This window comes from Oncorhynchus kisutch, linkage group LG1, assembly GCF_002021735.2.
Source record: "Oncorhynchus kisutch isolate 150728-3 linkage group LG1, Okis_V2, whole genome shotgun sequence".
Lineage (NCBI taxonomy): Eukaryota > Metazoa > Chordata > Actinopteri > Salmoniformes > Salmonidae > Oncorhynchus > Oncorhynchus kisutch.
The window spans coordinates 33865337-33880949 of NC_034174.2; the positions used below are offsets into that span (position 1 = coordinate 33865337).

The 15613-nt window shown below is 43.3% G+C and overlaps 1 protein-coding gene across 1 annotated transcript in view; it reads right to left on the bottom strand.

Moving 5' to 3' along the window:
• Positions 1-15613, bottom strand: part of LOC109895726 (rho guanine nucleotide exchange factor 25) — a 54499-nt gene that overhangs the window by 11726 nt on the left and 27160 nt on the right. The window contains exons 2-6 of the mRNA XM_020489664.2: positions 14359-14678; positions 13971-14075; positions 3147-3274; positions 2689-2755; positions 2324-2427 (exon numbers count right to left, since the gene is read on the bottom strand). Coding sequence (XP_020345253.2) covers positions 2324-2427; positions 2689-2755; positions 3147-3274; positions 13971-14075; positions 14359-14678 — 724 coding nt within the window. The remainder of the gene's footprint in view (positions 1-2323; positions 2428-2688; positions 2756-3146; positions 3275-13970; positions 14076-14358; positions 14679-15613) is intronic.

The following is a 15613-nucleotide window of genomic DNA, read 5'->3' on the forward strand; positions in this document are numbered from 1 at the left end:
AGTTTTTTTCCAACTGCTTACACAAGTTTTCAAAACTGTCTCCTTTTTTTCAAAACTCTACACACAATTCCCAAAACTGCACACACAAAATGCAAAATGCCTCACATCTCCTTCAAAATGTAATACTGCATTCAAAATGCCATAAACACATGTCAGAATGAAGCATTTGCATCAAATGGCAAACACTGCTTTCATAATACTACATTTTTGGATATACCATGTAAACACTGTTGTTCTAAATCTAAAGCTCTTTGGTCTTTCATAGGCTTATATCTACATTTCAATACAATGTTCTACAGTGAAAGTAATCAGGTGACAGGGGTAACAAGTACACTGTAAACACCAATGCAATGTAGAAACAGAAAATATTTATTAGGCCAAACATTACTGTTGTATACAGTAGCATACAACAAAACCATAAACATATGTAAACCAAAAATATATTCTTTAGAATACAGTAAAGAACACAATTGTGTGTGTGGCATCCCAAGGGGGCAGTACAGGAATTGGTAGGGGGGGGGGGGGCAGTCACCAGTGCTAAGCTACGCTTCATCTCTTCTCCGGCCTGAGTCTGGCCACGATACTTCGTCCACATCACAAGATAGGTTTTCTCTTGCCAAACATCGAGGGAAGAATCTCCTAGCATGGCGTATCCAACCTTGGACAGAGACAACCTCTATGTCCCCACATAGACCATATTTATAATTGCAGTCTCTTGTACATCTGTAAACAAGCATCCTCGTCCTCCATGTTGTCTTTTCCTTTCCACTCTGTACAGAATTCAAACACAGTACGTGTTCAGCATAGGAACTGTAAACAATGTACAAAAAAATGTAGTACAGCATGATAACCAACATTATTCATTCAATGCAGTGCAGTAAATGGATGGCTTAGAGTTACAAATGTTTATGCAATACTATGAAGTCATACGTATTTTACAGTACATTACTGTAATGCTAAAATAGTCATTAGATAGTTGCATACCTGTTCTCATATCTGAAGGTTCGAATTATGGACGCCACTGTAAATCGACTCAAATTGGGCTGGACTCTCAGTCCAGCCTCTCTCATGGTCAAACCGTGGTTGATCACATGATCAACAAATGTTGCCCTAATCTCATTAGAGATGCCTCTCCTTCCTTCTCTTCTTTGCCCTCGTCCTCTTCCTCTCCCTCCTACTCCTCTTGCTCTCTGTCCATTGTTGGCATCCATTGTTCAAAACAGGTAATCTGACCTTTGACATATTTTTAGGCCTATACTACAGTAAAGCAGTGATTGGTTAGTGATCAGTTAAGCTATAAGTGTTTGCACATGTGAGGAGTGTGTGTGTGACCTGGTGAATAAGTGTAGCATTTTGATTGGTTGTGTTTGGAAAAGGAAAGCAAGTCACTTCCTGTTAGATCTTTGTGTTTTAGGTTGAGAATTGTGTGTAGTATTTTGAAAAAAGTGTTTTATGCAATTGACAACTGAGTCAAAGGCTGAGAAATAGCTTATGGTTTTTCACATTTGGTGTGTAGTTTTGCACTTTGAGTGAGAGGTTTCAAAAATCGTGTGACATGAAAAGATTTTGTGTGTAAGCAGTTGGAAAAAACTGTAATAAACATGGGAAACTGTTGACCGTGGAAAAGCCCAGCAATGTTTGCAGTTCTTGTCACACACATATCCGTGCACCTGGCATCTACTACCATACCCTGTTCAAAGGCACTTAAATATTTTGTCTTGCCCATTCACCTTCTGAATGGCACACATACACAATTCATGTCTAACTGTCTCAAGGCTTAAAAATCCTTCTTAAACCTGTCTCCTCCCCGTCAGCTACACTGATTGACGAGAATGTAACATTAATAAGGGATCATAGCTTTCACCTGGATTCACCTGGTCAGTCTACAGTATGTCATGAGCAGGTGCCCATAATGTTTTTTACATTCAGATGTACACACAGAGACACAAACACAGGAGAGAGAGAAATAGATGCACACACACACGCCCGCACAGAACACAGGAAATGTCTGACACAGCCAGGTGGATTCGGTGCGACAGAATAAGACTGTGATAGTGCTGATGAATATGCTCCAGTCTCAGTGTGCACTCCAAAACAGGAAACACTTCAGATTAAGGGTGTTCAGTATACACGTATACAGATACAGTACACACACACACACACCACACACACACACACACACACACACACACACACACACACACACACACACACACACACACACACACACACACACACACACACACACACACACACACACACACACACACACACACACACACACACACACACACACACACACACACACACACACGAGACCTACTCTTTATGCCAGTCATAGATCTGGTGAATGTTCCCGAACACTATCTTGTCTTTGCCCTTCATGTCTTCTGGGATCCCCTGACTGGCCATGCTGGCCATGTAGCCCTGGGCAGAGCAGAGGAGACACATACACACATACATGCATAGATCAGTGCTGAGGGGTCACACACACCACCGCAGGAAGGAAAATAGGGCTACTTCACAGAAGAGCATCTGGCTATAGTCATCTTTGTGTATATGGTAGAGAAAATAAGGCAACTGCTATGAAATAACAAAAAATGGAGACTTGAAGTGTACTTTAGATCATACAAATAACTAAGAAAGGTGTCTGCATCAAACATGGTAGATGATAGATTTGTCACACACCTCCACTATGAATCCCAGGTCGTCAACATACATCTTCTCTGTCTCTATCAGCTCTGTCAGCACATATCTGGGGAAAGGGGGGAGATAGAGAGAGAGAGTTGGCTGCAGTAAAAGAGGGCAGCCATTAAACAGTGTGACTTCTCTCATAACAGTGAGGGATGGGGTTCTCCCAGAGTGGAACCTGCACTTCCATCACACCGTTAGCTCTCATCATCATAGTAATTGCGCCCCAAATTACGCCCTATTCCCTATAGTGTGCTACTTTTAACAAGGAGTGCACTGTGTAGGGAATAGAGTCCCAGTTGGGGAGCAACCAGAGACTTAATGGCTGAAGCACCAGGAGCACTCAGATGCTGCATTATACTGTGGTGGAAAACAGACAGTCCAGTCCATTAATGAGATAGGGGCTATGAAGACTGGACACAGTGTGGGTTGACGTGGAGGTCACCACCACCTACATGCTCTTCTCTAAGGCACTCCTCCTGTCCTCTTCACTGTCCATTGTGGCTGACCATTGGCTGGTAGAGTCATCAATCAGGGAGGAGCCATCTTCTTCTTCCAAGAGAATGGTGGAAGATTGATGGTTCTGAAAGCAGAGGGCGGAGAGGTGAGCTCATGTATTCACTCCAGGTCCATTGACTATATGCTGCTGTACAAAGAGAGCATAGAGTCCAGGCCAGACAGACCGACCGACCGACAGACAGACCAACAGACCGACCGAAAAACAGACCCTTCATTAACTGGACCTCATCTGCGGCTGGCGGTGGGTTCCTAATCCAGAAAGCAGACGTCCATGGGAATGTGAGCGAGGAAATAGGGAGAGTGCAGGACAAGGCCAGCACCCTGTGGGTTGTTCCAGGAGGGAGACTCCTCAGGAAAAGGACAGCATTCTGTTGGCTGTTCCAGGAGGGAGACTCCTCACTACTTATCCTCTCGGAAAAATACTGCCTGCTGTGCCACTCCAAACCCACAGTAATCCGATAGCAATAAGCGTTTTTCCATCTCTCTCCCTCTATTAATTTTTCTCTCTCCCTCTCTCCTTTTTATTGAAACTGCTGAGGTTATTTTTGAGTTTTACATGTACTGGAGAGAGTGAGGGAGGTGTTGAAAGCGAAATGATGAATAGAGTCAAATAGTCAGATACACAGAGGGAGAACGAGGGGTACATTTTGTGTGCCAGAAAGGGGTTCCCTAGGTCATTGTTTCCAAACTCCAGTCCTCGAGTACACCCAACAGCATACAGTGCATTTGGAAATTATTCAGACACCTTGGCTTTTTCCAAATGTACTTGCATTACATTGATCAAATAAAATTGAATCCCTCATCAATCTACACACAATACCCCATAATGACAAAGCAAAAACAGGTTTTTATAATGTTTTGCAAATGTATTAAACATTTTAAACTGAAAGAGTTCCATCTTGGTTTCAGCAGACAAGATAATTTAGTTTCTTATGGTCTGAGAGTCCTTTAGGGGCCTTTTGGCAAATTCCAAGCAGACTATCATGTGCCTTTTACTGAGGAGTGGCTTTCGTCTGGCCACTGGAAGGAGCTCTGTCAGAGTGTCACTCTACATCTGGCGACGACAGAGATGGTCGCCTCGCTTTGCGTTTTTAGGAAACTATGCAGTATTTAGTTTTTTTAAAGTATTATTTGTTACACTGTTACCCCAGGAAATCTTAAGTCATATTACATACAGCCGGGAGGAACTATTGGATATAAGAGCAACGTCAACGTGCAGCGCCAGCTGTGCCATCAGAGTCCCTGGGTTCGCGCCCAGGCTCTGTCGCAACCGGCCGCGACCGGGAGGTCCGTGGGGCGACCACAATTGGCCTAGCATCGTCCGGGTTAGGGAGGGCTTGGTCGGTAGGGATGTCCTTGTCTCATCGCGCACCAGCGACTCCTGTGGCGGGCCGGGCGCAGTGCGCGCTAACCAAGGTTGCCAGGTGCACGGTGTACCCTCCGACACATTGGTGCGGCTGGCTTCCGGGTTGGATGCGTGCTGTGTTAAGAAGCAGTATGGCTGGTTGGGTTGTGTATCGGAGGACGCATGACTTTCAACCTTCGTCTCTCCCGAGCCCGTACGGGAGTTGTAGCGATGAGACAAGATAGTAGCTACTACAACAATTGGATACCACGAAATTGGGGAGAAAAAGCGGTATAATTCAACAACAAAAAAATAAAAACGTACCAACATTACGACAAGGAATATGACTTTCCCGAAGCGGCTCCTCTGTTTGGTCCACCACCCAGGACAATGGATCGGATACCAGCAGGCGACCATAAACAACGGCGCCGCAGAAGGGGCAGGCGACCATAAACAACGGCGCCGCAGAAGGGGCAGACGGAGCGGTCTTCTGGTCAGGCTCCGTAGACGGGCACACCGCCCACCGCTCCCAAGCCTACTACTTGCCAATGTCCAGTCTCTTGACAACAAGGTAGATGAAATCTGAGCAAAGGTTGCCTTCCAGAGAGACATCAGAGATTGTAACATTCTCTGTTTCACGGAAACATGGCTCACTCAGGATACGTTATCAGAGTCGGTACAGCCACCTGATTTCTTCACGCATCGCGCCGACATAAACAAACATCTCTCTGGTAAGAAGAAGGGAGGGGGTGTATGCCTTATGATTAACGAGTCGTGATGTGATCATAACAACATAAAGGAACTCAAGTCCTTTTGTTCACCTGACCTAGAATTCCTTACAATTAATAAGTAAGTAATTAAATGCCGACCGCATTATCTACCAAGAGAATTCTCTTCGATTATAATCACAGTCGTGTACATCACACCCCAAGCAGACACCTCGATGGCCCTGAGACAATTTCATTGCACTCTATGTAAACTGGAAACCACATATCCTGAGGCTGCATTTATTGTAGCTGGGGATTTTAACAAGGCTAATCTGAAAACAAGGCTCCCTAGAATTTATCAGCATATCAAATGCACGACCCGGGCTGGAAAAATTCTGGATCATTGTTATTCTAACTTCTGCGACGCATACATAGCCCTCCCTCCCCCATTTCGGCAAATCTGACCACGACTCCATTTTGTTGCTCCCAGAATATAGACAGAAACTAAAACAGGAAACGCTCGTGCTCAGGTCTGTTCAACACTGGTCCAACCAATCTGATTCCACGCTTCAAGATTGCTTCGATCATGTGGACTGGGATATGTTCCAGATAGCGTCGAACAACAACATTGATGTATATGCTGATTCGGTGAGTTAGTTTATTAGCAAGTGCATCGGTGATGTTGTGCCCACGGTGACAATTAAAACCTTCCCCAACCAGAAACCCTGGATTGATGCTTTTAATCGGGGCAAGGTGACCGGAAACATGACCGAATACAAACAGTGTACCTATTCCCTCTGCAAGGCAATCAAACAAGCTAAGCGTCAGTATAGAGTCACAATTCAATGGCTCAGACACAAGAGGTATGTGGCAGGGTCTACAGTCAATCACGGACTACAAAAAGAAAACCAGCACCGTCGCGGACCCTGATGTCTTGCTCCCACACAAACTAAACAACTTCTTTGCTCGCTTTGAGGACAATACAGTGCCACCGACATGGCATGCTACCAAAACCTGCGGTCTCTCATTCACCACAGCCAATGTGAGTAAAACATTTAAACGTGTTAACCCTTGCAAGGCTGCGTCCTCAGAGAATGCACAGACCCGCTGGCTGGTGTGTTTACAGGCATATTCAATCAATCCCTATCTCAGTCTGCTTTTCCCACATGCTTTGAGGGCCACCAATGTTCCTGTCCCCAAGTAAGCTAAGGTAACTGAGCTAAACGACAATCGCCTCGTAACACTCACTTACGTCATCATGAAGTGCTTTGAGAGACTAGTCAAGGATCATATCACCTCCACCCTACCTGATACCCTAGACGCACTCCAATTTGCATACCGCCCCAATAGGTCCACAGACGATGCAATCGCAATCACACTGCACACTGCCCAAACCCATCTGGATAAGAGGAATACCTATGTAAGAATGCTGTTCATCGACTACAGCTCAGCATTTAACACCATAGTACCCTCCAAACTCGTCATTAAGCTTGAGACCATGGGTCTCGACCCCGCCCTGTGCAACTGGGTCCTGGACTTTCAAACGGGCCGCCCCCAGTTGGTGAGGGTGGGAAACAACATCTCCAACACTGGGGCCCCACAAGGATGTGTTCTCAGCACTCTCCTGCACTCCCTGCTCACCCATGACTGCGTGGCCATGCACGCCTGCAACTCAATCAACAAGTTTGCAGACGACACTACAGTGGTAGGCTTGATTATCAACAACGACGAGACGGCCTACAGGGAGGTGAGGGCCCTCGGATTGTGGTGTCAGGAAAATAACCTCACACTCAACATCAACAAAACAAAGGAGATGAACCTCAGGAGGCTGAAGAAATTTGGCTTATCACCAAAAACACTCACAAACTTGGGGGCAAACTACCTGCCCTCCAGGACACCTACACCACCTGATGTCACAGGAAGGCCAAAAAGATCATCAAGGACAACAACCACCCGAGCCACTGCCTGTTCACCCCGCTATCATCCAGAAGGCGAGGTCAGTACAGGTGCATCAAAGCTGGGACCGAGAGACTGAAAAACAGCTTCTATCTCAAGGCCATCAGACTGTTAAACAGCCATCACTAACATTGAGTGGCTGCTGCAAACATACTGACTCAAATCTCTAGCCACTTAATAGTAAAAAATGTGATGTAATAAATGTATCACTAGCTACTTTAAACAATGCCACTTAATATAATGTTTACATACTCTGCATTACTCATCTCATCTCATCTCATGTTTTGGTGCACTTCCCAAGATCTGTGCCGTGACACAATCCTGTCTCGGAGTTCTACGGACAATTCCTTCGACCTCATGGCGTGGTTTTTGCTCTGACATGCACTGTCAACTGTGGGACCTTATATCGTAAGGTGTGTGCCTTTCCAAATCATGTTCACTCAATTGAATTTACTACAGGTTGACTCCAATCATGTTGTAGAAACATCTCAAGGATGATCAATGGAAACATGATGTGCCTGAGCTCAATTTTGAGTCTCATAGCAAAGGATCTGAATACTTATGTAAATAAGGTATTTCTGTTTTGTTTTGTCATTCAAAATTCAAAAGGCACTCGCACATCTGAGTTATCTTTTTTGCAGGTGCATGTTAGCAGATGTATAAGATGAGAAAAAAGAAGAAACATGCACACTGCTCTTGATAGTATCACTGCTCGTTAATAAGCTTTACGTATCGGCCTAAAGGTCTTCGTCAGAGCTTTTGTGAGATTTATTAGCACCCTTATGTAGCCATAGCTCCACCCACATCTGTTCAATGCATCGAATGGTGTTGGAGTCGAGGGAAAATAAGGAAGGGTTACCAAATATAACAATGTGCATTTCATAAATATTCTAAAGTGTGTACATAAAACGTATTAAATATGCCTGTAAATCCACAATGAGGACATCGACCCATCAAGCAAGTTTTCATAAATCATTGGGTACAACATCTGTACTGATACGTAAATCTTATTAAAGAGCAGTAATACTATCATGAGCAGTAATACTATCATGAGCAGTAATACCATCATGAGCAGTAATACCATCATGAGCAGTAATACTATCATGAGCAGTAATACTATCATGAGCAGTAATACTATCATGAGCAGTAATACTATCAAGAGCAGTAATACTATCATGAGCAGTAATACTATCATGAGCAGTAATACTATCATGAGCAGTAATACTATCATGAGCAGTAATACTATCATGAGCAGTAATACTATCATGAGCAGTAATACCATCATGAGCAGTAATACCATCATGAGCAGTAATACTATCATGAGCAGTAATACTATCATGAGCAGTAATACTATCATGAGCAGTAATACTATCATGAGCAGTAATACTATCACGAGCAGTAATACTATCAGGAGCAGCAATACTATCATGAGCAGTAATACTATCATGAGCAGTAATACTATCATGAGCAGTAATACTATCATGAGCAGTAATACTATCATGAGCAGTAATACTATCATGAGCAGTAATACTATCATGAGCAGTAATACTATCATGAGCAGTAATACTATCATGAGCAGTAATACTATCATGAGCAGTAATACTATCATGAGCAGTAATACCATCATGAGCAGTAATACTATCATGAGCAGTAATACTATCATGAGCAGTAATACTATCATGAGCAGTAATACTATCATGAGCAGTAATACTATCATGAGGAGTAATACTATCATGAGCAGTAATACTATCATGAGCAGTAATACTAGCATGAGCAGTAATACTAGCATGAGCAGTAATACCATCATGAGCAGTAATACTATCATGAGCAGTAATACTATCATGAGCAGTAATACTATCATGAGCAGTAATACTATCATGAGCAGTAATACTATCATGAGCAGTAATACTATCATGAGCAGTAATACTATCATGAGCAGTAATACCATCATGAGCAGTAATACCATCATGAGCAGTAATACTATCATGAGCAGTAATACTATCATGAGCAGTAATACTATCATGAGCAGTAATACCATCATGAGCAGTAATACTATCATGAGCAGTAATACTATCATGAGCAGTGCGCATGTTTCTTTTTGTAATCTTTTTTTTTTTAATTGTTCCTAAAACCTGTTTTCACTTTGTCATGATGGGGTATTGTGTGTAGATTGTTAAGATGTTTTATTAATTTAATCCATTTTAGAATAAGGCTGTAACGTAACAAAGTGTGGGAAAAGGGAGGGGGTCTGAATACACTCCGAATGCACTGTACATTTTTGTTGTAGACCCAGACAAAGTCACATGATTCTACTCATTGAGGACTTGATGATTAGTTGACAAGTGTACTTGTCCAGGGCTACAAGTTAGGGAACACTGGCCTAGGTGATATCAGGCTGAAATAGTGAGAGTCTTCACCTCATACACAGGGTCATCTCAGAATAGGAATAAAAATATAATCTTATGTTTCTAAGCCACCTCTGTATTTATTTGCACTAATCCTCCCATTCAGTCAGTTTATGGACAATCCCTCTCTCTACCTTACTACACTAATCCTCCCATTCAGTCAGTTTATGGACAATCCCTCTCTCTACCTTACTACACTAATCCTCCCATTCAGTCAGTTTATGGACAATCCCTCTCTCTACCTTACTACACTAATCCTCCCATTCAGTCAGTTTATGGACAATCCCTCTCTCTACCTTACTACACTAATCCTCCCATTCAGTCAGTTTATGGACAATCCCTCTCTCTACCCTACTACACTAATTCTCCCATTCAGTCAGTTTATGGACAAGCACTCTCTCTCTCCTGGCCTTGTGCTGTCCCCCTTCGTCCTCCCTTATGCTCCCGTACGTTAGCTCACATGCCCTCTCACTCTATCTCAATGAACTGGCATCTCCATGTTCTCCTTTTCTTTCTCTCCTTTAATCAGTTTTTCAATGCTGGGTAAAGTCCTCCTTCCATCACTTCCACCTTCTCAGTGACCAGTCATGATAAACATCCCAAACTGACACACACACACACACACACACACACACACACACACACACACACACACACACACACACACACACACACACACACACACACACACACACACACACACACACACACACACACACACACACACACACACACACACACACACACACACACAAATGGGTGCTGATGTCCATAATGTCCGTAGTGCATTTGGCTCATGCTTCCTCATATCCTAATGTTACCACTGACAGGCAGCTCACAGACAGTAGGTATATTCACCAGTAATCTGTGTTAAAGGGATGGCAGAGCTCCTGATGGACCTAGTGAAGCAGCCTATTCATGGCAGCTCAGCCCGGTGACGTCTCTGCTGATCGTGGAGGGGAGGTAAAGGTAGGGCAGTGATGAGAGCCCAAAAATGTACATATTTATTGACCCTCCTGAGTCATGGAGAGTTTCAGTGGTCAGAATGTGCCGTTGTGTAAACTGTGGAGTTCTGGTAAAAGTTAAGAGGAAGGAGTGAATGAGTAGACATTTCTAGCCCTGGCCTAGTCCCTCTATCACTTCCTAAAGCCTCCCTCTATTTCCTCTAATTCCTTCCTCTGAATTCTCCAGTCTCTCCAAGCCTGGTCTAGACTAATGCAAAATACCCTATTCTGAGCTCCAGTCCTCCTTTACCTCCCTCTTCCCTTCCCTTGACAGCCTCCCAGCCTTCCCTGGTTTCTGTTCTATCCACAATTACCCACTTCTCCTCCCTCCACCTCTCTCTGCCCCTAGGTCTGCTTCCTACCCCTGTTCTACCCAGCATCCCTGTAGGCCCTTACTCTAACCCCCACACCATAGTCTACCACGGACCTCTACTCTACTAACCCCACTCTACCCACTCCACCCTCCCCTCCAGTCCTTCACCCCCAGCCCTGACCCTGTTTTCAGCTCTCCAGTGAATCTGTGGAGGCAACAGGCTGTCCGGGGCTGACTGCAGCTTTGCTACTTGATCACTTCCAAATGCGGCCTGGAATAGCCGACACTATTGATCCCACTGGGCAATGGCTTTCTCAATGTTGTTTCCCAGCTATCACATTTGGTTTCTTGGAAGTTGTGGGAATGTACATTTTTGGGTTCCCATTGGTTGTGGAGACGAAGATATACATTTCCTGCCCGGAAAAATATTTTTTTAAATGTGAATGTTCTTAGAACCGAAGTGAACATTTTGCCTGTTCTGGGATGGTACATTTTTAGTTATATAGTGGTTCAGAGAATTTTATACTATGGTTCCCTGAAAGTTTTCCTGGGAGGTTTTATTAACGTTCTGAGAATGGTTGAGAATGTTCCAAAGCCAAGCAACTATCCTGCACCCCTTACAGAATGTTGTGGGAAGGTTGCATGCAAAATAACCATAGGCCAAGCTCTAAGAAACATACGGTTCTCAGAACATTATGTGATAGCTGGGTTAGTTTTAACCCACCAAGCATTTACAGATGGCAACGTCTTTTGGTTGTCTTTTTTTGGTGCAGTCTGGACCAGGCTTGATTTCAACGTCAACAAACGTCCAGTCCGACTTGCCTATATTTGACCCAAACATAGACATAAATAATTGGTTCAGGTTTGGTCCGGTCTGGACCGGCATTGCTTTCAATGTCCACAGACGTCTGGTCCGGACCGGCCTATATTCGGTCCAAACATACAGAATACAGTACATTACAGTACAGTATAGTACACAGTACGGTAAAGAAAAGTTGAATATAGTACAGTACAGTAAAGAAAAATAAAGTATGGTGTACTGTATTGTAGCCTACTTTACTTTAATGTACTCTACTGAACTAAACTGTATTGTACTCTACTCTACTGAATTCAACTCTACTGTACTGTACTCTACTGAATTAAACAATACTGCACTGTACTCTACTGTACTGAATTAAATTACTGTCCTGTACCGTACCATACAGTACTGTACTGTTCTCCACTGTACTAAACAGTGCAGTACAGTACTGTGATGTTCAAACTTGGGAAACATAGCCTAGAAGTCTATGATTTGTTCAGACTTGGACACCAACCAAAATGTGTACTTGTTTGGTGGCGGGGCTCATTACAATAATACACAGCATACTTTGTAATGGTTTGTTTTTACAATTACATTTTGGTCATTCAGTAGACACTCTTATCCTGAGCAACTTACAGTACAGTCAGTGCATTCAACTAATGTATCACAGTCATAGCATGAAAATAAATCTGTAACAGTTACAGAGTATGTCATTGTAGTCGAAGTGGTCTGTTGATTTAGTCTGTGGACTTGACTACTTCGCACATCATCGCTGTCAGTTTTAAAGCTTTTGAAAAAACGAACTTAAGTACATGGGACAAATGGGAGCAATAATAAATATTCTGTTGCAATCTTTTTCTTTCAATCCTTTTACCTGTATTAAGAGGCTTGAAAAATGATTATGATATAAAGTTTACTTAATTGAGAATGTATTTGCAATTTGGCCATAAAATAAATTACTGAAAAATAAGTATTTTCTACTTTCATCCAACACCTAAAATTCACCTGAGTTCAACATCCGTAAAATACATACAGTACCAGTCAAAAGATTGGACACACCTACTCATTCAAGGGTTTTTCTTTATTTTTTACTATTTTCTACATTGTAGAATAACAGTGAAGACACCAAAATCATGAAATAACACATGGAATAATGTAGTAACCAAAAAAGTGTTAAACAAATCTAAATTTTATATTTGAGCTTTTTCAAAGTAGCCACCCTTTGCCTTGATGACAGCTTTGCACACTCCTACTGATTCCATATGTGTTATTTTATAGTTTTGATGTCTTCACTATTATTCTACAGTAGAAAATAGTAAAAAATAAAGAAAAACCCTTGAATGAGTAGGTGTGTCCAAACGTTGGACTGGTACTGTATTTTCGACGTCTGGAAAGGATGTCTTTTCACCTTTCATTCAGCCCCTAAAATGTCATTTTGCTTACTGGGAAGGTGGTCGACAGGTTTCTCCTGTTTAGAGATAGAGGGAGAGAGTGTGTATTTGTGTGTGTTTATGCGCACAATGATTGACAAGGCAAATTTGTTCTTGGAAGTTAAGGTTTGGGTGAAGTTGAGCCGAATATACTGAATATACTGTACAGCATTCCCAGATTGTATTTGTGGGATAAATAGTTTTGTTTGATAAACATTCAAATTCTCCTCTGGTTTGGTTGATGACTCTAGCATTTTGCTTATGTGATCTGTTTCTATGTTCATGCTCTAATTTCCAATTTTTTTGTTGCGTTAATCAATAAGCTGTTGCCCAGGTTACATGAGGAGAGACTTGTTGTTTCTGACTCTATTTATGGTCCATTCTCCTTCGCTTTCTCTGTGGGTCAGGATTCTCTCTTTCTCTTTCTCTCTCTCCCTCCCTCTTTCTCTCTCTCTCTCTCCCCTCTCTCCCTCACCCCTTATTAAATATTAATGGGGGTTTCAAAGGGAGTTCTTTCAGCCTCAGTGCCAGTGCTTGACTAACAGGGACATGAGTGGTCTGACAGCTGTAGTCTCTCTCTCTGTTCTCTCAACCAACACAGAATCAGTCTTTGAGTACAGAGCTCTAACAAAGGACTGCAGTGTCCACTGTCTGCTCAATGTGTGTGTGTGTGTGTGTGTGTGTGTGTGTGTGTGTGTGTGTGTGTGTGTGTGTGTGTGTGTGTGTGTGTGTGTGTGTGTGTGTGTGTGTGTGTGTGTGTGTGTGTGTGTGTGTGTGTGCGCGTGTGTGTGTACTCCTTACCAGACTATGTGTGTCCCTGTTCTGCAGCAGGTCAGATAGGTAGCTATGGCAGAGGGTGTGTGCTGGAGAGTACGCTGCTGGACTCACCAGACCATCGTTCCACCCCTGCACATCACACAACATACACAACATAACACACACAAACACACTTGACATATTCTGGTTACTTCGTAATGCATATTGTCGTTGGTAGAGCCAGGAGTTTGTCCTGAACAGGTGATGTAACTAAAACCATAAACTGCAGTTTTATAAAAACCCTTGTGTGGATTCCCAGGCTATATTTTGTATTTGTATTTATTATGGATCCCCATTAGCTGCTGCCAAGGCAGAAGCTACTCTTCCTGGGGTCCAGCAATATTAAGGCAATTATACTATAGTGAAGCCTCACCAGGTCTCCATCAGTGCAGGGGAGGATGGTGTAGTTCTCCCCCTGTTCTAGAGGCCTTCCTAGGGCCTGGTCGAGAGGTAGATGGGTAGAGGGTTGCTTCCTATCCAGCCTGTGGACCTGCCTGACCCCCTTCCCATCCCCTCCTCCCACACTCAGCTTGCAGACGGGCATGGTGAGCCATTTCTTCAGGGCACTGACAGAGTGCCGCGATTCCCCTGGGGAGGAGGGAGAGCAGGGTCTGGAGCTGCCCGAGGCCTGGGGGGCTATGGAGCCTACGGATGGGGTAATGCTGCCCTCACTGCCCGCCGCCGAGTATGACTCTACAGAGGAGAGAGAGAGATACATGTTTTGGTTATTCAGTTATTGAGGTTATTGAGTCCGACAAAAATGATGGATGGCTCCCACTTGGACTTGATTTAAGTGCAGGTTTTCCTGTTGGTTATTTCCTTTGAATACCTTGGAATTATAGACTAATGTAATAACATTACTCTACTAACTTCAGCAACCAGGCCCTTTTTCTAACCCACACAGAGCTCTCAGGTAGATATTGCCTTTCCACCTCACAAAAATGTGCTTCAATTTCCTGTTTTAAGCCGATAATGTATTTCTACCAATGCAGCACAGTGAGTCACATGCTGGGACGAAATAAACCACATTCTCTGACTGTGTGGAAGTGACAGGTGGAAACTCACTCCACAGAGTAAGGAAACAAACTAAAAGAACAAGATACTTCAGAGATGTATTTGGGAAGTGTTTATCTACAGCAGCGCTATCTGTTTGTTTGCTGTGTACTTACTACAGCACAATGGAAGGCAGTAGATGAAGAGAAGGGTACTGCTTTGAGGCGGGCTTAGATAATAGTCAGTGAGCGGGATGGGCCGTGGGCCGTGGGCCGTGGGGAGTAGGAGGCATTCTAAATTAAGCTATGGAGAGAACTGTTGATTAGACATCCAAAATGAGTTCATACACGACAGCCATCGAGTCAGCCTACCGATGTGATGTCATCACATAGAGTGAAAAGGAATGTCTGCAATTCTGGTATGCTCCGTTGGTGATGTAATCAGACACACAAAAAATACAATATTTCGATCCGAGTTGGATCTTCGTTAGGTCATCATGATCCAACTCAGATGGAAACGTTGTCTTTTTTGTGTGTCTGATTACATCAAATTGGGAGCATACTAGAGTTGCGGATACATTTGCTACTTTCTTCTGAGCTGCACCCGATAAGTTGGATGTACATATTTATTATTAT